This window comes from Nannobrachium achirus (assembly GCF_963921795.1).
Source record: "Nannobrachium achirus genome assembly, chromosome: 4".
NCBI lineage: Eukaryota > Metazoa > Chordata > Actinopteri > Myctophiformes > Myctophidae > Nannobrachium > Nannobrachium achirus.
In genome coordinates, this window is record NC_137813.1 from 44735663 (window position 1) to 44758635 (window position 22973).

The following is a 22973-nucleotide window of genomic DNA, read 5'->3' on the forward strand; positions in this document are numbered from 1 at the left end:
TGCTCACACTGTTGTCAACACGGCCGTGGCTTTTAACGTCGTTTTTACCGATTTTAAAAACACGCTTTTATCTTTTTTTCCGCCACGTTTATAGAGACTTTTACAATGCAAACCAAGACCTGCTCGCTCCTGCCTGAGGATGTTAGGAAAAGGTACAGTAACCTGGATGCTAATATAACAATAACCACAATGTAGCATGCATGCAGCGTTGTTTTGTTATCCGATGCAAATGACAGTCACTACAATGATGATCACACACTGTGTTTGAAACTTGTGGTCGTTGCACGACTTTTATGTCAAACCGATGCTTCTAAAGTTGGCGTGTACATGCGTTAGCCGTGTGTAGCTAATGTTAGCCTGCTCCCACACATGATAATGACAGAAGTGTTGCGACAGACCGGGAGATAAGATAACAGCGGGATCGGATCATTCAAACTGGCGGCTTGTTGTGAAGGAACGCAGCGCGTCTGGATGAAACTACCGGGCAGATTTGGCGCCACGCAGGAAGTTGGCTTCCCGGGAAAACAACACTGCTAATGAATGAACTTGACGCTCAGTGATAGTTTGCGACGTGACAGCTAGTTGTCTTTTGTTTGTCGGCCAAACTAAACCGTACACAAGGACGTGGCAACTTTATTTAGCTTTAAAATGACCTATTTATTTTTGTTTTCACAGGCTGCAGGCGTTAGAGTGCGAGGAGGATGAGGAACACATTTCACCCGAGGTGAGTTCATGTTCAACACATGATAGTGGGATAGCTATTTGTGGAGAAGGAGCCCCACTTTTTTGTTTTCTGAATGTGTCAAAAGTAAAGGATGGTGGATTAGCAGGTTACCAGCTATGTTTCTCGCCTGTTTTAAACCGAATACCGTGGCTATCAAATTTAAAATGTCAGTTGCGTATTGTGTCTTGTGTGAAGAGAAGCGAACCAGTTCATTGAAGTGATACATTTATTGTGTCTTGTGCTCATGTGTATATATTGTATAATTGCTTGTTGTCTAGTGAAGTCACAATATGTTATCTTTTGCTTATGAAAATCCAATTTCAGGATTGTGTGAAACAGAAGGTCAATTTGCTTCGGGACTTCCTGAACCAGGATGCCGTGGAAGAGCTGGAAGGCCTGGAGGGGAAGTATCTCCTGTCCGAGATCTCATTGGTCAGTTAACTTGCCTGTACATTCTCTCATATTCTTGCATATCGTCGTTGTCAGGTGGAAACCTCGTATGTCCAAGACCGTTCGTTTTGTATTTATCATTTTAAAAATGAACTAAACTAGTGAAAACAGATCTACAAGCATTGTGTGCTTTCAGATCGGCTGTTTTCACTACTTTTGTGCGACAGCCTTGTATGATGAAGCAGGGCTTTACTTGGTGAAAAAACGTACAAATGTGAAACTTGGAGATGCGAGGTTTCTGCCCGACAGTGACGATACTCTGATGCGTCCTGTGCTCATTGTGCTCATGCTGTGTGTGTTTGTACCTCACAGGATGGCTACACCTCCAAAGTCAAGGCTATACTGGTGAAAGAGCTGCCATTGGAGAACGGTTCACACGCTGCCGGCGTCGAGCAGAACGGGAAGACGAATGGCTTCGCAGCCAACGGCTCCCATAAGGACGAGGACGACGGCGAGGAGACCATGGACACCCAGGAGGAAGCCGGCAACATGAAGTCTCCTTCTGCTCCCAAGGGGAAGGGAGGACGCAAGAGCAAGGCAGACTCTGACCCCAAAAGTGAGCTCCCCTGTACTACACCACTGGGTCGGGGGCCCAGTGAAAATGGCCGATCTACAAGGATCTGCTATTTTCACTAGTTTGGGTCCCTGTGCAAACACTGAATTTCTCTTTTGGGTCTTGAGCTAAAAAGTTTGGGAACCACTGCCCTAAACTACACCTTCCATAATGCACCACAATAGGCATCGGGTGGTGTAGAACAAAATATTCCTTTTTTCTTCCAGAATCTCCTGCCAGTGCCAGAGTCACAAGAAACAGTGGGAAACAGCCCACCATCATGTCCATGTTCGCTAAAGTGTGAGTATATCCATTTAAGTTGACAACATAGATTATTGATGCCACAGGCTGGCCATATGAAGTCCGAGACCCATTTTCATATCTTAACCGATTTTAGAGTAAAAACGTTATCTCATTCTTTCCAGTCAAAAGCGCAAGTCGGATGAGGTGAATGGAGAGGCTACAAATGGACAAAAAGAGGCTACAAATGGACAAAAAGAAGTTGCAGAGGTCAAAGCCGTTATTGAAGAGGTGAGGAAATATTGGCAGTGGTTATGGATACCAGGTCACTGTAAGTGTTGAAAGTTAATAACCACCTGACTCGTATATTTCAGCCTGTGGAAGAGAAACGTCTTAAAGTGGATGATTCGAGTGACTCTCGGGAAGAGAAGCGACTTAAGGTGGATGATTCAGACGCTTCCAGAGAAGAAAAACGTCTTAAAGTGGATTCAGATGAAACGTAGGTTTCCTGCTCTCTGAACATGGATGAGCTTATTTTCTTTGCTGTTGAAGAACAATTACACAAACTAACACGTTATTATCTGTACAGCATGGTTGTTGAAGAATCCAAGAGTGTGACACCTAAGCCAGTCTCTGTAGCCAAGGTAAGGCACTATGCTTGTGTGTTTAAAAAAAAAAAAAAAAAATGTTAACTGTCAGTATTGCTTATTTTAATTTTTTCTCCTCTCCCCCCCAAGGCACCACCCCCTAAATGTCCAGACTGCAGACAGTACCTGGATGACTCTGACCTCAAGTTATTTCAGGGTGATCCTGATAATGCGGTGAGAAATCATTCTACATTCACAGGGGTTAAAGTTCTCAGTCCTGGAGACTGATTTCAGTCTTGAGGATTCCATAGGGGCCATTTCTGAGATCATTGCAGATCATTGCAGCAAAAATAATAAATGACAAAGACGCCAAGTTATAATATATGGATATAGATCTGAGTATTTGAATTGGCCAGACTAGCATAGAATACAACAGAACTTCATAAAATGAAGCATAGATTGGCACACACACATTCAGTGAAGGCAGTTCAGAACTTCAGGGAAACACTCCAAATATTGCTGTGCACTGTGCTCAAAAATCACATATTGGGACATGGTCTGAAAATACATTTCAGTCTTGGGATTTGTTTTGGCTTTAACCCCTGCATTCATGGTCAGTTACAATATTTGAGCCTGCCTGAATGCGAGCCTGCCTGAATGCTTTCAAAATAAAGTACTGAGGTCGCAAAGTACTCAAGGGCGCACTCCAATATCAGTGAGGTGCTGATTGGCAAGTAAGTATATGGAAAAAGGCTGCACACTCATAGCCACGATGCACAGGATTTATTTTTAGGGAAACCCTACCCGAATGCTTAAAATGTGTCACTTGGATGAATGATTTGTCACGGGTGCAGTAGATTACATTTTTCCTTAATTGTCTTGAGTCTGTCCAGCCTGATGAGTGAAACATTGTTATTCTCTTCTAAAAGGTAGAATTGTATGTGAATTGTGAACACTAAAACTAACTCTGCATCTACAGCTGGATGAACCAGAAATGTTAACTGATGAGCGCCTCTCCCTGTTTGACGCAAATGAAGATGGCTTTGAGAACTATGAAGAGCTGCCACAGCACAAAATCACAAACTTCAGGTGAGCACTAGCTCACAACATAAGTCTACAAACAAAGGACTCGGGACACCTAAGGAAGGACGAGAACTCACGTCACATTAGCTGCCTGTTGAAAGTATATTTAATTGACTTTAATGTATTTTGAGGTTGCAGAAGAAGGCTACCTCGTTGTCGCTGTAAGATAATTTACATCTGTGCTGTAGGAGTAATCTTCACTATGCCATTGCTAGAGCAAAAAGGGTGATTTCTCTGAAATCGGATAGTGATTGTATTTTCCAGCTACTGATGGTGCTGTGGTTTTTCTTCTGTCTTGCAGTGTCTATGACAAGCGTGGCCATCTTTGTCCTTTTGACTCTGGGTTGATTGAGAAGAATGTGGAGCTCTACTTCAGCTGTGTAGTCAAACCTATCTATGATGACAACCCCTGCTTGGATGGTACTTTATTTAAATTTATGAATCAAAACTCCTTACACTAATTGACCCCAATTTGCCACTTGGTCAGTGCAGCCAAAATAAAGTTCAATTGATAATACAAATGTGTTTTGTGAAGGTGGAGTTCCTGCCAAGAAGCTTGGACCCATCAATGCCTGGTGGATCACTGGCTTTGATGGTGGAGAAAAGGCCTTAATTGGCTTCACTACAGGTAGTAACACTTCAATTGTCAATTTATCTAAAATTATCTTATTATTTTAGGTTGGCCTTTCTGTGTCTGATGCGCGAATACTTGTCCTCCCTAGCCTTTGCCGACTACATCCTGATGCAGTCCAGTGAGGAGTATAGGACCATCTTTGCACTGATGCAGGAAAAGATCTACATGAGCAAGATAGTGGTAGAATTCCTGCAGAAGAACCCTGATGTTTCTTATGAGGACCTGCTTAACAAGATCGAGGTTAGGATTGATCTATTCTTCCGTAGCCAGACCCCCGCCATGTCTCATATGCATATGTATTGATGTTTACGTGTTTTGCCATTTAAAAAAAAAAAAAAATCTTAAGGTAAGTCTAAATAGTCACATTAGATGGTACTCCCTGCGGTTGCTACTTGACATTAGGGAGTGTTACTTCATTTAAAAATATATATCTGCTTAGCAGAAAGGTATTATGCTTGGATGATTTAAATTCTGATACATTTGCACAACTAAAATGAAGTGGCGAGGAGGCGTCCCAATCGTTTTCAGAGCTCCCATGCTCCCGATGACGGAAGCATTTTAAAATTGTGGGAGGCAACAGTCTGGCTCGCAAGACTAGGCTTGCTCAGAATAATCCAGCTGTCAAACTTGATGATGGCCCAGCCACAGCACTGACCAAACCCTGATCCCCTCTTGCCTACAGACCACAGTGCCCCCCGCAGGGCTCAACTTCAACCGCTTCACTGAAGACACGCTGCTGCGCCATGCCCAGTTTGTAGTGGAGCAGGTGGAGAGTTATGACGAGGCTGGAGACTCGGATGAGCAGCCTGTCATCGTCACCCCCTGCATGAGAGATCTGATCAAGCTGGCTGGAGTCACTCTTGGCAAGAGGTGGGGCTCATGTACATTAGGGTGTCATACATTGAATGCATTTACATGCACCACTATGTGCCAATACTACACTCCTACAGTAATTAACCCTGGTTTACAATACATACATTTACTCAAACGTATGGCTTTGTATCCTGACTTGCACTTGGAACCTGAAAGAAATTTGACAGTGTGTGCCCATAATAAGTTGGTTTGCTTACAGGTAAAGTTCAAGTTTTCTTTTGGGGGAAATCCAATAACGGACATTGTTTACACAACCATCTGAATAGCAATAGTATCAGGGTCTGTGTATTGGTGTGCATGTAAAAGCACTCCCTGACCCTCCCTAACATTGACCGCCTTGTGATTTCTATGTGGTCTAAACTCTTGATGGTTTGAAAGTGGTGCTACAGTACATGGCTGGGTTATGCGTGGCCAGAAAAATGAATTTCTGTGAAGGTTGTCACTTGTCATACTTTGCTAAAATCACTAGCACTGAATGTAGTTAACTTTGACAAACAACTAGCCACTCCTTTGAGTCCTTTCTCTCTCTCTCTGTACATCTTGTATTCCTGGTACTTGTTTCTTGTTCTCCCTAACATCTAACATTCCTCTAACATTTCCTAATGCAGCATGCTGTTGTACTGGTAGGTAGGCCTCACTGCGACTGCATCCTCAACTTGTTTGTGGTGTAATTTTAGGTTGTCTAGTCAAATGGAAACATTTCTACAGAGTTCGTGCTAGAACTTAAAAAGATGTATAGATATATTATTTGGGTACATTACAGTTTGTGTTGGATTAACGTTTACATTGCACACCAATATTGCATTAAATTAAACGTGTGTATTATGATCAGAAATCTCATTCAAACCAATGTATAGTACATTGATAATCTGATGGCTTGAACGGCTTGTAATGACTCACCCAAAACAAATGCACCTACACTTTCTGTTGGGAAGATCTCCATTAAAAGTAAATGGGAAAGGACTGTAATTTACTTTTTTTATTGATTCTTAAGGTGGCAAATTAAAATAACTTGACATCTCCCTGATTAATGCATTGTTGTTCAAGTTATAAAATGGTTCATAGACTGAACATTTGCATATTATGAGCTTCCTCCACTGTAGTGGTACTCAACACTGATGTGGCTTAATTGTCCACATTTTGTGGGTTCTTGTGTTCTCGGCTTTCATATGGTGTTCAAAATGTCAGTCGACTTCTAACGCGAACTCTGCATTGTATACATCTGTACTTTGTCTTGTTTTGTCTGCTTGTTACTCACGTTGCATGGCTCCATCAGCTGATGTGGCTTGTTTAGGTTGAGGGGCTCCATAACGGCCATAACTTGGACTGCCCTCAATTATTGCGAGCCAAATTAGACTGTTCTCTAAGACGCCTTGTTACCCCTACAGGAGAGCTGCAAGGAGACAGGCTATTCGCCACCCGACCAAGATAGAGAAGGACGCAAAGGGGCCCACTAGAGCCACTACCACTAAACTAGTCTACCAGATCTTTGACACCTTCTTCTCTGACCAGATCGATCAGATCAATAAAGATGGCGGAGTCATTAGAAAGCAACGCTGTGGTGTCTGTGAGGTAAGTGATGTGATTGGTTGCTCGTCAGTTAACACTAATAATCAAGAAGCAGTTTTTTCTTGCATCAATGAATGACTCACCAAATCAATTGGCTTTAACTTGGTGTGTGTGAAAATGGCGCAGCCCTAGTAGTTGGTAGCCAAATTGACTGCAAGATGAAAGGAAGATGTCTTCATCCCTATGTTTTGTGCTCTTAAGGTTTGCCAAGCTCCTGACTGTGGCAAGTGTACAGCTTGCAAGGACATGATCAAATTTGGAGGAGGTGGTAAAAGCAAGCAGGCTTGTAAACAGAGAAGGTTAGACAATCTCTCAGACCGTACCGTCTCAAGATGTCATCTGTGGCTTGGAGCAAGTAAAGAGTGTTTCCTTCCCCTGTGTGTAGATGTCCTAACCTTGCTGTGAAGGAGGCTGAGGAGGATGAAAACCTTGAGGAAGAGGACGTGCCATTATTCAAAGCCCCAACGAAGAAAGTGTCCCAGTCCAAGAAAAAGAAGCAGACCAAGAGCAAGCTAGCATGGATCGGAGAGCCGGTTGAGGTAATGGATTCGTTTAGTAAAGTAATCAGTCTTGGTTTGCATCACATTTCCCCTGCTCTGTCCAGGAATCTGGTATAATTCTTTTTCTCCCCTATTTGGTCCCTTAGACCGAGGGGAAGAAGAAATATTACAACAAAGTGCGTCTGAATGATGAGGTGCTGGAGGTGGGGGACTGCGTCTCAGTCTCTTCAGAGGACCCAACCATTCCCCTCTACCTGGCGCGGTATGTTAACGTTTTCAGAAATGTCTTTCCATAATTAACCACTTAAGCCCTATTTTTCTTTTTACTTAGTACGATGTTGTCATGAGCTTGCAATGCATCTTGTAGATCAGCTAGTTTAGAACATTCATTCCCAATGTTCGCCTATAATTGCATGCCTGAAATGCCAGATTGAAAGTGGTGTCTTGAGGTAGAGCGGTCTTGAGGTAGGTTGTGTGAGTTTTTTCCCCTCCTACTGACGTCAGTTCCTCTGCCTGTTGTGAGTTCTACAGTGTGGATTTTATGATGTCACAGAGTGAAACGGGGTATACTTCACCCAGGAGACGTAGACGGCAGTGCCTGTCTACTGTAGTCTTTCTGGTTTTGCTAGACCCCACAAATGGCAATTGTTCTGCATTTTAGACATTGTGTCATCCTAGGTATGGGACCATATGACATGATGATATTGTGATAGCTAGCGACCCCACTTCAAGATGCGCTGTGATTGGCCGGCAGTGTATAACCCTCGCTGTGATTGGCCGATAGTGTATGATGACGTAATTTTTGCGCGAAAACCGGACCCCGGTCAGGATCATAGAAAACATATAAAGAGAAGGCTTCAGAAGCTGAAAATAACGGAGTGGGTGTTCTAAAACTTTAGCGATTTAAGAGTTAGGACAATTTTAAGATTTGTTTTATAAAAAAAAGTTACATGGTACAACTTTAAATTGCCACTTTAGTTAACTACTTGAACCTGCAGCATCCCTACAAGCTCACAACATGTGAGCTAGTAGATGTGCCATTTCTGGCAAATCGATTTGTGTACAATTAAATAATGCACTCTTACCTTTGCTTATTGTTAGTCGCTCTGGTCTGCCAAATGACTAAATGGTGTGTGTGAACATTTCTATCGGTTGTAGAATCGCTTCCATGTGGGAGGATAACAATGGCAAGATGTTCCACGCCCACTGGTTCACTCGTGGTACGGACACTGTGCTGGGAGAGTCCTCTGATCCTCTGGAGCTGGTGCTGGTGGAGGAGTGTGAAGACATGCAGCTCAGCTACGTGATGGACAAAGTCAGCGTCATGTACAAGGCTCCATCTGCCGACTGGTTCATGGAGGTACGGTCGGGTTGTCACTGATGGCTGAGTGCTTGTGAAGCCTTATACCTGTACTCTTGTACGGCTGTCGCTAGTTGAAAATATTTCCAACACAAACCTCTGGCTAGCAACATGGTTGCAAGACTATAAGACATTTGTTTGATGACTTTTATTGAAGACCTGCATTGTATACCAAGCCTTGTACTGATTGTCTTCGACAGGGAGGAGTGGAGGAGGACCTGAAGGTGATCGAGGACGATGGCAAGAGCTTCTTCTACCAGTTCTGGTATGAACCAGTGTGTTGCCGCTTTGAGACTCCGCCCACTTTTACGCCATCTGAAGAGTCCAAGTTCAAGTGAGCATCAGCGTTGTTCTGTCACACTGAACTCATCAGCTTCAATGTTCACATAGGTCTTTTTGGTGGCAACAATAACGTTTTTTGTGTTCCTTGTTTATTAGATTCTGTGGCAGCTGTACTAAAATGAGAGAGAAGGAAGAACAGGAGACTCCTCGTGCGTTTGAACCCCTGGAGGACAATGACAGCGACACTAAGGCTCTGTATGCCCTGGCCCTCTTTAAAGGACATCAGTTCAGGGTGGGAGACAGCGTGTACCTGCCTCCCGAGGCCTTCAATTTCAGGTGAGTGGGGCCTAAAATGTCTTCTAAACAGTTTTCTGAAAAATCTTGTTTCTATGTCATTGGTTCTCAAACCTTTTCATGTTGAGGACCCCCTAGAATTATATGTATTTGCCTGCGGATCCCCATCTGAAAATATTGTTCCAGGCAGGGACCAAGAGAAGGATTTGTTGCAAATGGCTGCTTTAAAAATGTATACTTTGCACTAATTCTTAACGACTTATCAAAAATGGCAGATCTAAAAGCTCGCTGTGCTGTTTTGCTATAGTTAAAATAATGGTTAAAGTGGTGACACAGATATGCATTCCCGGTCTAAATGGGTTAAATGCTAGATTAGAATTTAGTTCTAAACTGGGGTGGGGGGGCTTTTAAGTTTGCATGTCCCTGTGAAGACATGAATGTTGGGGAGCTACTCCTGCCAATCCGTACTGGCATTTGAGCTGGAGCTGGTCCTTAGGAGTAGGCAATTGGTTCTGCCACGCCCACCTGTTACAGTATCTCCCCATGGTTTGGGATCAATGACACTCCTTTGGCTCTTGACAGTGTAATTTTACATGTTGTATTCTTTTCCCAGTGTGAAAGCAGCTAGTCCAGTGAAGCGTACTCACAGGAAGGAGGATGTGGATGAAGAGTTGTATCCAGAGTACTACAGGAAGTCCTCAGACTACATAAAGGGATCCAACCAGGACGCTCCAGAGCCCTTCCGCATCGGCCGCATCAAGGAGATCTTCTGTACCAGACGCAGCAATGGCAAGTCCGACACGTCGGAGGTCAAACTGCGTCTCTACAAGTTTTACAGGTAGGCTACTGCACTTGTGCAGTGCACTTCAGATCACACATTTTTTATGCAACTGTAAAATATTAATTATTTTGCAAAGTTATATGAAGTTTTGATGATCCTATATGAACGTGTGAATTGAACCTTGCCTTGTGTCGTCTTACTTCCAGGCCTGAGAACACTCACAAAGGTGTGAAACACGGATATCACACTGACGTCAACCAGCTTTACTGGAGCGATGAGGAGGTGACTGTCATCATGTCAGAGTTGCTGGGCAAATGTCAGGTCGAGTATGCAGAGGACCTCAATGAGTCTGTCCAAGACTTCTCCAGCGGTGGACCTGACCGATTCTACTTCCTTGAGGTAAGGATCCGGCTCTCCAGTGATGCGTGTTGCATGATATTTTTTTAGTTATTCAGTTGGGTGGTCTTGAGTGCATGTATGCTTTTGCAGACAATGTGTCTTGAATTGACTATTCCAAGGAAACTCTAGATTGAAAATTTGTATCATGCATTATGATAATGTTAAAAATGTGTATCATGCATTATGATGTTAAAAACCTGTATTGCACTATTAAGACATTTACTTTGGCCAATTAAGTTGTCCATCACCCACAGGCTTACAACGCCAAGTCCAAGAACTTTGAAGACCCGCCAAACCACGCCCGCTCAGCTGTTCAAAAGGGCAAAGGGAAGGGCAAGGGAAAAGGTAAAGATTATTGGTTTGTCATCAAGTGTCCTGAAATGTTGATGGTGTTGCTTCCTGAAATGTTAATCAAGCTGTCTTATCAGGTAAAGGCAAAGGGAAGTCCTCTGCCGCACAGGAGAAACAAGATGCTCAAGAACCACAGTCACCTAAAGTGCCCAAGTATCGCACGCTGGATGTCTTCTCAGGCTGTGGTGGGCTGTCTGAAGGTTTCCACCAGGCTGGTGAGTGCTCCTCTTCCTGGCAAATGACCCTTAAGTCCCTTGCACCTCCCCATTTCTTTTCACATGCAAAAACATAAAAGTAAATGTAAGAACGAAGCTGTGGTCTCTTGCACACATACTCCAAAATATCTATTTTGGGAGTCTGGAAGATGGCATCTAAAAAAATAAAACCAACCCATTTGTTTTTTTGTTTTTTTTGCGTTTTTTTTTTGCGTTTTTTTTTTTCGTTAAAAGCCAATTGATAAATCTCATTGGATTGGACTGTTGTGTACACTACACATGGTTCTTTATGCCAGTGTTTCTCAAATGGGGGTATGTGTACCCCTAGGGGTACGCAGGGGTACTGCAGGCCAGGGGGGTACGTGAGGAAAACTAGAAAATGAAAATGTTGGTAATGGTGAACGCTATCTGCCCTCAGGGATCTCTGAGACCAACTGGGCCATAGAGATGTGGGAGCCAGCGGCGCAGGCCTTCAGGCTGAACAACCCCGGCACCACAGTGTTCACGGAGGACTGCAACGTGCTGCTGAAGCTGGTCATGTCTGGGGAGAAGACCAACTCTCTGGGCCAGAGGCTGCCTCAGAAGGGCGAGGTGGAGATGCTGTGTGGAGGCCCTCCCTGCCAGGGCTTCAGTGGAATGAACCGCTTCAACTCGCGCACTTACTCCATGTTCAAGAACTCCCTGGTGGTGTCCTATCTGAGGTTTGTTGCGAGCACATGGATTTAGGTCTTTGTTAAGTCACAAGACTTAACACATTGATATGGTCGCTGTTGGGCAGAAAAGTAACATTTATTTTTTTATATAAGTAATTAGTAATCCCTTAATACAATATAAATGTATGGACACTAGATTGAAAGTGGTTAGGCTAAGTGGTGTCTTGATGTAGGTTATGAGTTTTTATTTCAAGATTCTTTTTTCCTCCTACTGACGTCAGTTCCTCTGCCTGTTGTGAGTTCTACAGAGTGGATTTTATGATGTCACAGAGTGAAACTGGGTACACTTCACCCAGGAGACGTAGACAGCAGGGCCTGTCTACTGTAGTCTTTCTGGTTTTGCTGGACCCCACAAATGACAATTGTTCTGCCTTTAGACATCGTGTCATCCTAGGGATGGGAACAATATATATGATATGATTTTTATAGTAAAAATAATTGCGACTATCAAAATACCACCGTAGAACGTTGCAGCAGCCGGCCCCTACTGGCCAAAGCTGCAACAGCAGGTGGGGTGAACAACATGCACGAGCATAAGCGTGCGCCGCTGGGGTCTACAATAGGGTTCAATGGATGTCAAGTGACGTAATTGCGTCTCGACGTAAGTAAAATTGGCAAACTTTTGTTTGCCAATTTCCCCCACAATGCACCTGGATTTACATCTTCCGGGTGCTTCAAAACGCCACTTGCATTGAAATGAATACCTGGGGGCGGGGCTGTCCACTCTATATTATATATAAGTCATGATTCAGTGTAGTCGTTTCATCACAAGTTTTCTCATCTGCTGAAAGGTAACCGTTTAGGACATGCAAGGATTCTACCCAACAGTGAATATAGTCACGATTCATGGCATTGTGTTTGCTAAAGGCTTTTAAGACTTACGTTTCCTCCTTTCTTGCAGTTATTGTGACTATTACAGACCCAAGTTCTTCCTGCTTGAGAACGTGAGGAACTTCGTCTCCTTCAAAAGCTCCATGGTCTTGAAGCTTACACTACGCTGTCTGGTGCGCATGGGTTACCAGTGTACATTTGGTGTCCTTCAGGTGGGTCTGAATTATACACCTCGAGTACCCTACCAACCTTCCCAAAAACTGATTGGCTAACACAAGACATCTGCCCCTCCCTTCCCTATGACACCCTGGCCAATGCTACAACTACTCTAGACCCTTCCTGGCTCCCAAGCTGTGGAAAGAGCTCCCTCCTCAGACTCAAAACTCAACACGACGCTACTTAAAACACTACCTCACTGCCCCACACTGTATTCTCTTATATCAGTAGTTGATGCTGCCTATGATATGTATGTTGGTTGCTGGTACACTTATTCTTTGTATTATTTTGAAGGCATCAAGTAAACAACATGCATTGAAACATTATTTTAGATGGTACGACAGTCGTTAGGTTCAATGTCTGCCTAATATCCTAGTTAGTGGCACTTGATTGTTTTCTTGGCACTGTATAATTCACTTAACCATTTTACTGTCTTTTGGCTTGGGTTCATGCCTTTACTTCATACATATACATACTGTACATGTTTTGTGTTGGGGCATCTGCCAAATCATGCCTAAAATGTATTTCTATTATTGCAACAGGCACTACTAGCCCATAGCAATATGACTAACTGTCGTCCTCTCAGGCTGGTCAATACGGGGTAGCCCAGACCCGCCGCAGGGCCATCGTCCTGGCTGCAGCTCCCGGGGAGAAGCTTCCTCTCTACCCCGAGCCTCTGCATGTGTTTGCTCCCAGGGCCTGCGCTTTGAACGTAGTGGTGGACGACAAGAAATACTTCAGCAACGTTACACGGTAAACGATAGCTACCAGGCAATTGCTAGAATAGAAATGATATTTGAATGTTTGCCCCAGAATTGGGCTGCTAGGGGTTCAAGTGGTTCATATATCACCTGTCCATCTACAGAGGTAATGGAGGACCATACAGAACCATCACCGTCCGAGACGCAATGTCAGACCTGCCAGAGATTCGCAACGGAGCAGCTGGCTTGGAGATCTCCTACAATGGGGAGCCACAGTCTTGGTTCCAGAGGCAAATCAGAGGAACACAGTACCAACCCATCCTCCGAGACCACATCTGCAAGGTTGGTGTCCTCACACTCCACCAAGTTAAAGTGTTGCTAATGTGCTTTATGTAAGTGGTGCTAATGTGCTTTATGTAGAGTAATAACTGATGCTTTGTGTTCTCAGGACATGAATGCTGTGGTTGAGGGCCGCATGCGGCACATCCCCTTGGCCCCTGGCTCTGACTGGAGAGACCTGCCTAACCTTGAGGTTCGGCTCAAAGATGGAACCATGACCAAGAAGCTTCGCTACTCGTGGGCTGATAAAAAGAATGGCCGTAGCAGCACTGGTGCACTGAGGGGTGTTTGCACCTGTGCAGGAGGTATGGAAATTAACTCCCTGATTAAACTAAAAAGTTGGCAATGATTCAACGAGCGAAAGATGGTGACAAGGTTGTTTTTATGTATCGTTTCAGCGGTGCCATGTGACCCTGCAGACAGGCAGTTTAACACCCTGATCCCATGGTGTCTGCCTCATACTGGGAACCGCCACAATCACTGGGCTGGACTCTACGGTCGTCTGGAATGGGATGGGTTCTTCAGCACCACTGTCACAAATCCTGAGCCCATGGGCAAGCAGGTATTGTGTCTTATTTATCATGCGTTTCTTTTCTTTTCTCACAATGCTGATCCAAAGCAATTTCTTGAAGCAGACATTTAAAAGTAATTAAGAGATCCTACTTGCAAATAAAGCTGCTTTGTATTTTAAAATGTATTCGACAGGTCAGACAAATCTGCCCTTGTATGTTCTTTGCTGATAATGGAACATTCTTCTCAAACCAAAGCAGTGTATTGTATACAAGTTTGATAGTGCCCATTATGAAATTCTGTCAAACGATAAGTCCTAGTTTGTAAGCTGATTCTTTATCCCTAGTGGATGTATTGGGGATTCCTCTGCTTGTCTCTGAGTCTATAGAACTAATCATGTGGTGTTTATTCCAGGGCCGTGTTCTGCATCCTGAGCAGCACAGAGTGGTCAGTGTGAGGGAGTGTGCACGCTCTCAGGGATTCCCTGACACCTACCGCTTCTTTGGGAACATTCTTGACAAACACAGACAGGTACTGTCAGTCCACTAACCTTATTTGAATAGACTGTATTGATTTAGTTCGTTTTTTTTTTAATAGTTCAATGGTAGTAACCAGAGCATTTGTCAATTAAAACAATAAAAAACATTAAATCATGAATAAAAATTCCCATAACATGCAATAAGGTGCCACTGAATACGGTTGACATTAAAACCAGCAATCATCTTAAAATCATGCTTTTAACCAATGACCGGTTTTCCACTTACGGTGCCTCTCTTGCTATTCCTGTAAATTCTTATATGGCTACTTAAAACATTTCAATTATCACTCGTAACTGTTTTTTTTTTTCGGTCACTTTTGAAGGTGGGAAATGCAGTGCCTCCACCTCTTTCCAGAGCCATAGGACTAGAGATCAGGAAATGCATCTTGGAGAGGATTAAAGAAGAGAAAGAAGAGAGTGCCTCAGGTGAGCCCTTAATGTTTAGCATGTTGATTACTGGCTGTTAAATAATTTCTAAGCCTAATTCATTCTCTTACATGTAAACTATGCATATTAATCATGAGTATCCTCTTTCCCCAACAGAAACCGTAAAGCAGGAGATGGAGGAGGTCATGGATTAGGCCTTGTTCCCCTTCCAGTAAGAATCGATTCCGCAACCTGATGCTGAAGTGTCAGGAAATATTTTTTAATGAGATGGCTTTGAGCCCTGTTGGACATGCTGTGCAGTACCATTCCATGCTTGAGTTTCTAATTGTGGTTTTAAGTGTATTTGGAAATTTTCACACAATGTGGAATAAATTGTATGTAGTTTTTATATGTTGTAATATTTCAAATAAAGCTCTTATCAAATGGATCCTTGCCTCAGCTCTGGTTAATATCTCAACAGGAATTGGGAGGGGAGGTGAAACTAAGCATGTTAAAGATGGCTTGTACTACACAATGACGACTACCCCTTCGTTTAGATTCTCTAAATTAGATTAATAGAATACCCCTGTGCACCATGCATATTTGAACTATTTATGAGCTTGCATTGTCTATTCAGCTGCTCACCTGTCAATGGGCTTGAAGTTTAATTGTCCACTATAGGCTTAATTCTATTCCCAAAGATTGGGCTAAGTCTGTGACCTCAGACACGCATTTAAAGCATTAGTCCATGGGCTAGACCCCTGATTTTTGGATATCGTTGCCATTAGAAGGGCCATTAGAAGGGACAAAGGTTGGATGTTTTTTTTTGTTTTGTTTTTTTGCTACATGTATGGGGTTCGCAATGACAAAATGACAGCCAATTACTTTTGGGCCCTTATGTCTGACATCTTAAGAAATGTGTTGTATGACAACTAAGAAACAAAGTGTGTTTTGTTGGGTGCCGAGATGATTTATGAGGTGACTGAAGCAATTCAAGTTCAGTGTCATATGTTGATGGTCAAGGTCATTTTGGATCCAAAATGTTAACCAAATTCTTGGCATTGACTTATGTTTATTTATTTTTCAATTAGAATTATTACAAATATTACATTTAACATGATATGAACTACTCAATATCTTCATCAGAACTGTACTATTCAACTGTAGGCAGTGAATCTTACTCAAGCACTTGGTTTGTACAGTTCTGGAGTTTGCAGAGGTCTGACTCTACATCTCAACCTGTTGCTGAGACAACTGCGGTGAGGCTTTGCACATCCAGTGATGCTGTTAACCATCCACTCCATGGGGTATCGGGTGTAGAGCAGTGGTTCTCAAAGTGGATTCCAGGGACTGGGTTCCTTTAGTGGGGGTCTAAATTGACCCATACACGCCTGTAACTCTGACTGTACAAATGGAACCAAATGAACCTGGTACACCGTCAGAGTTAAGGGGAGACCTTGACATTTGAAAGTTTGAGAAACACTGGTGTAGAGCATCTCCATATTCTAGTCTGGTGATTGGCACTGAGGGCATGGAGAAAGACTAGTCTCCTCTCCTAGCACAGAACTTAGTGGATCTCGTTCACGTCACTGGAGGTGATTCCAGACAGCTACCAGCTACAAGTAAACCGCTGCAGTTGGTCAAAGATCTCTGTTAAAACATCCAAATTCTTGCTGAGTTGTTTGAATGTCTCCTGATATTCAGGGGTTTTCCTCAATAACCTCAATGCACTGGCAAAGGCACTGGGCACTCACATCCTGTAAATGTAGCACAACTGGTATCTCACAGATGTCCACACATCATGTGTGGTTTTGTGTACCATGCTTTTGATATAGGACAAGGAATGTGTTTTTGGAAGTGTTAACTGCATGTGTTCAAATTTAGAAGTCTTTGTTATGTACATAAATCAGTTGTAAGAGGCCTACAGATTGCAGGAAGAGCTAAGGCATTGGCAAAATTCTGTTCAGTGTCTGTGATAATTGGCAGTCACCATATATTGAGGCGATGATTCCTGTACCCATGATCTGTATCATGACATTTTGTTGAGTTTCCCAAGTTTGTGCATCTACATCTTGTGTTCAAGAATTCCCAAATATGAATGCAAAGGTTGGTTGTGTGTGTGTGATTTACATGTTTTTTCTGAGTTTGTCCGGTATAGCTACTAGAGGTATAATTCAGCATGTCTGTTATATTATGATGTTGGACCACCAACCAACATCAGAAATGTGCATACAATTGAATAATTGTGGTGTTTAGATAAGAATGAATTATGTGGTTTTGCATATTCAGATTATACCCCTAAAATTATCAGCTTGCCTTCTGAAACTGCTATCTTACATTTTCTCACTCCTGGATGTCATACGAACAAAATGATACATGTTTTGTCCCTTACTTTTGATGGCAACGACATCTAATCTATCTAGCCCATGGACTACATGTACTTGTGACCAACGTGGTCCAGAAAATGCAGTGCTAGTTCAAATGAATGCATGTACATTCAGTTCAAGATGTCTCCACACAGATTAACAGATTAACTCTTGAAACCTGTGACATGCAATGTCAATGACTTTCTACATTTGGTAACTATTGAGTTGAATGAGTTTGGTTATGCTAAAACTATACAGTGGTTCTCAACTTGGGGGTCACCAGATGATGGGGAGGTTAAGGACTGCATCAAAAGTATCAAACTACTATAAAAACTAGTCAAACATAAGAATTTTGAAATCTACAACCACACACCGGTTTGAGCTTGTAACGTGCCATTTTCAGTGGAACAATGTAGTAATGCCTCAGCCCCAGTTCAAAAGTGATAGGTTTGGGGGTCATGGCCTGAAGAGGTTGAGAACCACTGCCTGTTAATAGATCACAAACAAGCTATTGGTACTTAATGACTGCCAACTCTTAATTGTCTCCACCAGCCGAAGGCTGAGGGAGAGTATGTTTTCCCGTCCGTCCGTCCGTGCGTCCGTCCGTCCGTCCGTTACCAGCTAATCTCCGGCGCCGTTGGCCCGGTCGCTGCCAAACTGTGCACACACACTCCCTCGACACCAATTCAGAACCTCTGCCCCAAATATTTCACATGGGCCTGTTCTAGCGCCACCAGGAGGCCGACTTTTGCAAAACTAACTTTTGCCAGTACTCCTACAGATTTTGTCCAAAAATCACGTAAATCAGTAGACAGTATCTCTACAGTCATGTGATCGACATGGATGTGTCAGATTTTCCATATTCCATCCTGATTGGCTAAAACTGGCTTTCAAAGTTTGCAGGATTGGTCAGTTTTGAATAAAATGCCTGAAATCCTGAACGCAGTGTGCGATTTTGGTGAAATTGTGCATGCACATTCCCAATAGGCAGAGGAATAAATGCCACTTAAGAAAAATCAAATCAGCCTCATGGTGGCGCTATAACAGGCCGATTCATGTTTTCACCTATAACTCCACCGATTAGTGTCAAACTTTGTATGCGCACTCCTTAGAGGCCAAGGTAAAACCTTTTCCCTGCATTTTTTACATCAGCCTTTTATAGCGCCATCAGGAGGCCGACTTATGTAAAACACATTACATGCCTGACCTGGTGGAGACCTGTGCTCGGAAGAGCACTGCTTCTAGTTTGATCTGCATTGGAAAGGTCCATGTTTTGGATGTTGGGCAAAATCTTTGTACCAAGACCTTATTCCACTGATTTCCTGTTCCGAGGGCTATATTTTACCAAAGAAACACCAAAGTTGAAATTGTGAACAGTTTTTAATGTATAGAAAGGTCAAGGTCCAAATAAACTTTTGCCCTCCATTAAACATATTACATGAACATGAATAGTTTCCATACATTTATATCCCAATACACCTGAAATAAGGAGCACACTATTGGTGCTCCCTTTTGGTATTTTGCAATATTAAAAACATACTGCTACTTAAATGCTACTTAAAATGCATTTTCAGGTAATTTCAGACAACAGCTAGATGTTAATTTCAGCCATATCTATGGGATATAACTACATGACAACAATCAATGCGAAGAAGGTTACTTTCATTGTACATACAAAAAGCTGAATTATGACAACCAGTTTCTCATCACTGCTTTTATTAATATAAAGCCAAATTGAACTTCAGGCATCCCCCTGGAATGGTGCTCAGTTGTTTGATGGTCTGCAAAGAAACAAAAAAAAAAGAGTTTCAAAAGGTTACGCATTTAAAGTATGGGATAATTCATATGAATGACAAGTTACTGTATTACTAAGTACTACTTACTTGGCCCATTCAACATTGAGAATAAGGTGATCATATCCAAATCCTGACACTCCTGCAATGGCCCTCGCTGCATCCTCCCGGCGATGAAAACTGATAAAGGCGAAGCCCTGGCAGAAACAAATGCAAACCAGAATTGGAATCTGCAGAAAAAAATGCTGAGACAAACACTGGTCTAACCTCGTCACCAGGTTTTCTGTAGTACCTATGGAAAGCCTGGTTTATATTCTGATTAATATCACCGGAATTAACTGTTCCGGTCTTGTCTAGCGTAATTTGCACACAGACAACAGCCCCGACCGGATCAACAACCTGCAAACGTCAACTCATCCCAGTCTAACTCTGACCTTGGACTGTCCAGTATTCTTGTCCTTGGCCAGGTAGATCCTGGAAATGGAGCCAAATGGCCTGAAGAGCTCCTGAAGGTCTGTCTCACGAGTGTCCTCAGAGAGATTGGTCACACGGATGGTGGCGTTGTCATCAGCTATCCAGGAAATTGAGAGACATGACCAAGTTACTCAAACTTTACCTCCAATACCCATACTCCTACAATATAAAATCTTGAGTGTTAATTTAAAGGAGCTATAGTCAACTTTTTCTTGAAAAACGGATGCTAAAATAAAAATAATGTTTCGAAAATATTTTATAAAAAAATAAGCTTCATATATGTGTTTCAATTAAAAAATGACCACAAAAAGCGTAAAATAATGATAAAATAATCATTTTGGCCCTTTGTTTACATTTACAGGGCCCGTACTTTGTTTACATCCTAGTCTGTAGACTAGGATGTACACCTACAATGGAAAAGTTGACTATAGCTCCTTTAACTAGGATTGTAGAGGAAAAAAAAAGATTTACTCACACCCACCTCTGCGGTTGGGCTGCATGGACTCCCCTCTACGCGTGCTTCCATCCCTCAAGCTGGGTGGAACATATTTCCCAGTCTTGCTTCCTGCTGCTGGCGCGGCAGGCTCTGGTTCTCCTGGTGAAAAAGGGGTGAATGCAACATTAATCCACTATGTCTTGTCGATCTTCAAAATAACACTTAAGTGCCATGGTCCTTGTAATGACTGTCGCTGTACCTGAGCCAGCAGGCTTGTCCTTATCTCCAGTGGAAAGCCCAAGCTGCTCAGCCAACTCTTTCTGCATGGGACCCAGGGTGTCCTTGTAAGGGCAGCGGGTGGTCCAATGGTCACCTTTGCAGATACGACAAGACACAATCTTCTGTCCCTTGAGTTTGTTCATGGGATCTTCATCCTGGTCTTGGGAGTTCAAGTCCTGGAAAAGCATAGGGAAGGATATTGACAAACCAAAGGTTTGGACTGAATCAGGAAAAAACTTCAGATGACATTGCTAGTATACATCATTAAAACAATCGCAGGGGAGGAGCACATTATGCAACTGATCCTCACCTCTTTGCTGGAGATGAAAACCATGAAGACATCATCACTGACAGTGGTGGTAGCAACATTAGGACCGGCTGCATCAAACTCGGAGTTGCCAAATTTCTTCCAATTCTGAAATGACATGAAGTGAGATTTAAAACCTGCTAATGTTATTGTAGCACTCTGAGATTCCTTAAATGAAAAGTGCATTAATACAATCTATTATTATTTATTAATATGTCTAAATAGCCAAACCAGCTAAATGTCACCAATAGCCAAAATCTCAAGCCCATCACAAACTCAGTGTTGCTAGTGTATGTCAGGAAGCAGACCTTTCTCCTGGCAACAGCTTTTGAAGCTTTTCTGTTCTCAATCTTGAAGGTCCGCACAATCTAGAAAACAGGAAATATATGCAGTCAGATACAGTGACATTTTTTGTGCATCACAACAAAACATTTTGCAGTCTACTTTGATTCAGTTTCACACTAGTTTAATACACTTGAATTTCATATGGCACCGGTGCAGGACAGTCACTTTGGAATTTCAAGAAAAATGCCAGAGGGTTGCAACTGCTCTGATGCAATTGACTTTTGCATCATGGCATGTATAGAAGCCATTCTTTTGCCAAATTTAAAATATAATAAATAATTTAAAAAATAAAATGCACCCAAAACAGATTACAAGAGCAGTGATTGTAATTATGAGCTTCCATTTGCTGACAATTAAGTGATAATTACCTTGAACTTCTTTCCATCTTCATCTATTTTATATTCTGTAATGGTTTTGATATTTCCTTTGATTGTTTCTTTTGGAGAAGGTAATTGACCTACAGAGAGAGAACTCTTGTTACAGATACATTGACCATTGATTGTGTTTCACACACCCCTAAAGAAAGGTTACATAAACTAAACCACCACTGAAAGTGGAAAAATAGACTATAGTATAGACTAGAGGCTAACTATGTTAGCTACATGACAGCGCCTCACGTCACTGCCGACAGGCCGAAGAAACATATGTCAGCCAACAATTAATTATGGGAACGAGATAATGCATTACACGTCTTGATTCATATCGAGGTCCACCTCAAAGAGGTAAATAACAGTCATATACATCTACAGGTTGCAGTAAAACAGCGTCCATCCACGTGGAATAAGTGGAAGCCGCCTTGCTAGCCTCTTCCATCAGTTCTGCTAACGTTCACCAGCTAGCGTTAGCCACATTAGCTTTACCTTCAATTCCCTCCTCTTCAACCTGGTCCGCCCAACTGGGCTTGGAACTGTGGGGTAAAGATTGACACTCGGTATTAGACATTCAACCGACACACAAATTATGAATATATGGAGCCCATAATGTTCATTTATAAACTCACTCGTCGTATTCCTCCGACGGCATTCTGTCGGCTAGAGGAGCTCCAGGGTTGTAAAGAGCGGAGCAGCGTGAGTACGGCCGCCAAACACACTTCCGGGTAAGAATGATTCTCAAACTTCACAATAAAAGTATTGTCGTGATGGCTGGATGATGGTCGTGTTACAGCGGTGTCAGTTCAGAAAAAAGCTAAGGTATGGCAACTTGACTGGTGTGTCATGTTGCCATACCTTATCAACAGGCACGATTACAGTACATTTTGTTATTTCCCCCTGTAGCCAAGGTATGGCAGCTGCCATAGCTTGCCATACCCAATTGACACCTCTGTCGTGTTACATCCTTTACATCAATAATTATTTACTTTAATACATTAATATGAAACTGAAAGGTACATCCAGTGTCTGCGCAGCATCTTGTGATGCAAGAAAGGTGGACTGGACAGTGTGGTCTTCTTCAGGTAGCCTACGGTCCTAAATTGTGATTTCCTAAACCACTTCTTTGCCGAGGAAACGCGTGGACTTACTTTCGAGGATAATACTATTATGAAAAGACAACAAAGAGACGGCGGATGTGACGTAGACTTCCGTAGAACTCTATGAGTGAAACTACAATGTCCAGAAAGATGGACTACAAAAGGCGCTTCTTATCAATCAAGACGGCAAACGTTCTTGTAAACACGTTATATTGTTAAATGAATCACTTCTGTGTAAAATTTACATTTTGGCCTGAAGGTGGTGCTAGACTCGTGTCATGGGGTCACCAAAATCTGTAGGGTTCATCTTCTGCAGACCAGAGGTGCAAAGCATAATTTCAGTTTTAGAGTAAAGTGGTGGGCACACTGAATAATAATGACTTCATCTTCATCTGC

General features: G+C 42.6%; 2 protein-coding genes across 3 annotated transcripts; one reads left to right on the plus strand and one right to left on the minus strand.

Annotated features, from left to right (window-relative positions):
- Nucleotides 1–15490, plus strand: dnmt1 (DNA (cytosine-5-)-methyltransferase 1). The gene is made up of 34 exons (XM_080724164.1): nucleotides 1–152; nucleotides 676–724; nucleotides 1049–1156; nucleotides 1487–1730; nucleotides 1955–2027; nucleotides 2153–2258; nucleotides 2342–2466; nucleotides 2557–2611; nucleotides 2705–2788; nucleotides 3534–3643; nucleotides 3939–4057; nucleotides 4173–4265; nucleotides 4360–4511; nucleotides 4954–5141; nucleotides 6533–6716; nucleotides 6915–7012; nucleotides 7099–7252; nucleotides 7360–7475; nucleotides 8372–8573; nucleotides 8774–8907; nucleotides 9012–9191; nucleotides 9763–9987; nucleotides 10137–10329; nucleotides 10584–10674; nucleotides 10758–10895; nucleotides 11314–11596; nucleotides 12510–12651; nucleotides 13242–13408; nucleotides 13521–13698; nucleotides 13805–14000; nucleotides 14094–14257; nucleotides 14620–14736; nucleotides 15067–15169; nucleotides 15287–15490. Exons 1-34 carry the CDS (start codon nucleotides 106–108, stop codon nucleotides 15322–15324), a joined length of 4656 nt encoding a protein of 1551 aa, XP_080580290.1. The 5' UTR covers nucleotides 1–105; the 3' UTR covers nucleotides 15325–15490.
- A 3346-nt stretch (nucleotides 15491–18836) lies between these two features.
- On the minus strand, nucleotides 18837–22210 carry eif3g (eukaryotic translation initiation factor 3, subunit G). Of its 2 annotated transcripts, none has more exons than XM_080724187.1 (10): nucleotides 22110–22210; nucleotides 21970–22016; nucleotides 21478–21566; nucleotides 21073–21132; nucleotides 20768–20872; nucleotides 20438–20633; nucleotides 20224–20337; nucleotides 19703–19839; nucleotides 19359–19465; nucleotides 18837–19256 (listed from the first exon to the last, which is right to left on the minus strand). In XM_080724187.1, the coding sequence occupies exons 1-10, from the start codon at nucleotides 22130–22132 to the stop codon at nucleotides 19241–19243; spliced, it is 894 nt and encodes a 297-aa protein (XP_080580313.1). In that variant the 5' UTR covers nucleotides 22133–22210; the 3' UTR covers nucleotides 18837–19240. The 2 variants fall into 2 exon arrangements, with proteins under 2 accessions (XP_080580313.1, XP_080580312.1); XM_080724186.1 differs by having other exon boundaries at nucleotides 20218–20337.
- Nucleotides 22211–22973: the final 763 nt, after the last annotated feature.

What these genes read in the sequence shown, in the direction of transcription:
- dnmt1 (XM_080724164.1), top strand. Translation starts at nt 106, where the DNA reads ATGCAAACCAAGACCTGCTCGCTCCTGCCTGAGGATGTTAGGAAAAG. An exon ending in AGGAACACATTTCACCCGAG is followed by an intron (nt 725 to 1,048) that starts GTGAGTTCATGT and finishes ATCCAATTTCAG; the next exon opens with GATTGTGTGAAACAGAAGGT. An exon ending in CTGAGCCCATGGGCAAGCAG is followed by an intron (nt 14,258 to 14,619) that starts GTATTGTGTCTT and finishes TGTTTATTCCAG; the next exon opens with GGCCGTGTTCTGCATCCTGA.
- eif3g (XM_080724186.1), bottom strand. Translation starts at nt 22,132, where the DNA reads ATGCCGTCGGAGGAATACGACGA. An exon ending in CCGTCGGAGGAATACGACGA is followed by an intron (nt 22,017 to 22,109) that starts GTGAGTTTATAA and finishes TTTACCCCACAG; the next exon opens with TTCCAAGCCCAGTTGGGCGG. An exon ending in GCCCAACCGCAGAGGTGGGT is followed by an intron (nt 19,840 to 20,217) that starts GTGAGTAAATCT and finishes TTTCCTGGATAG; the next exon opens with CTGATGACAACGCCACCATC.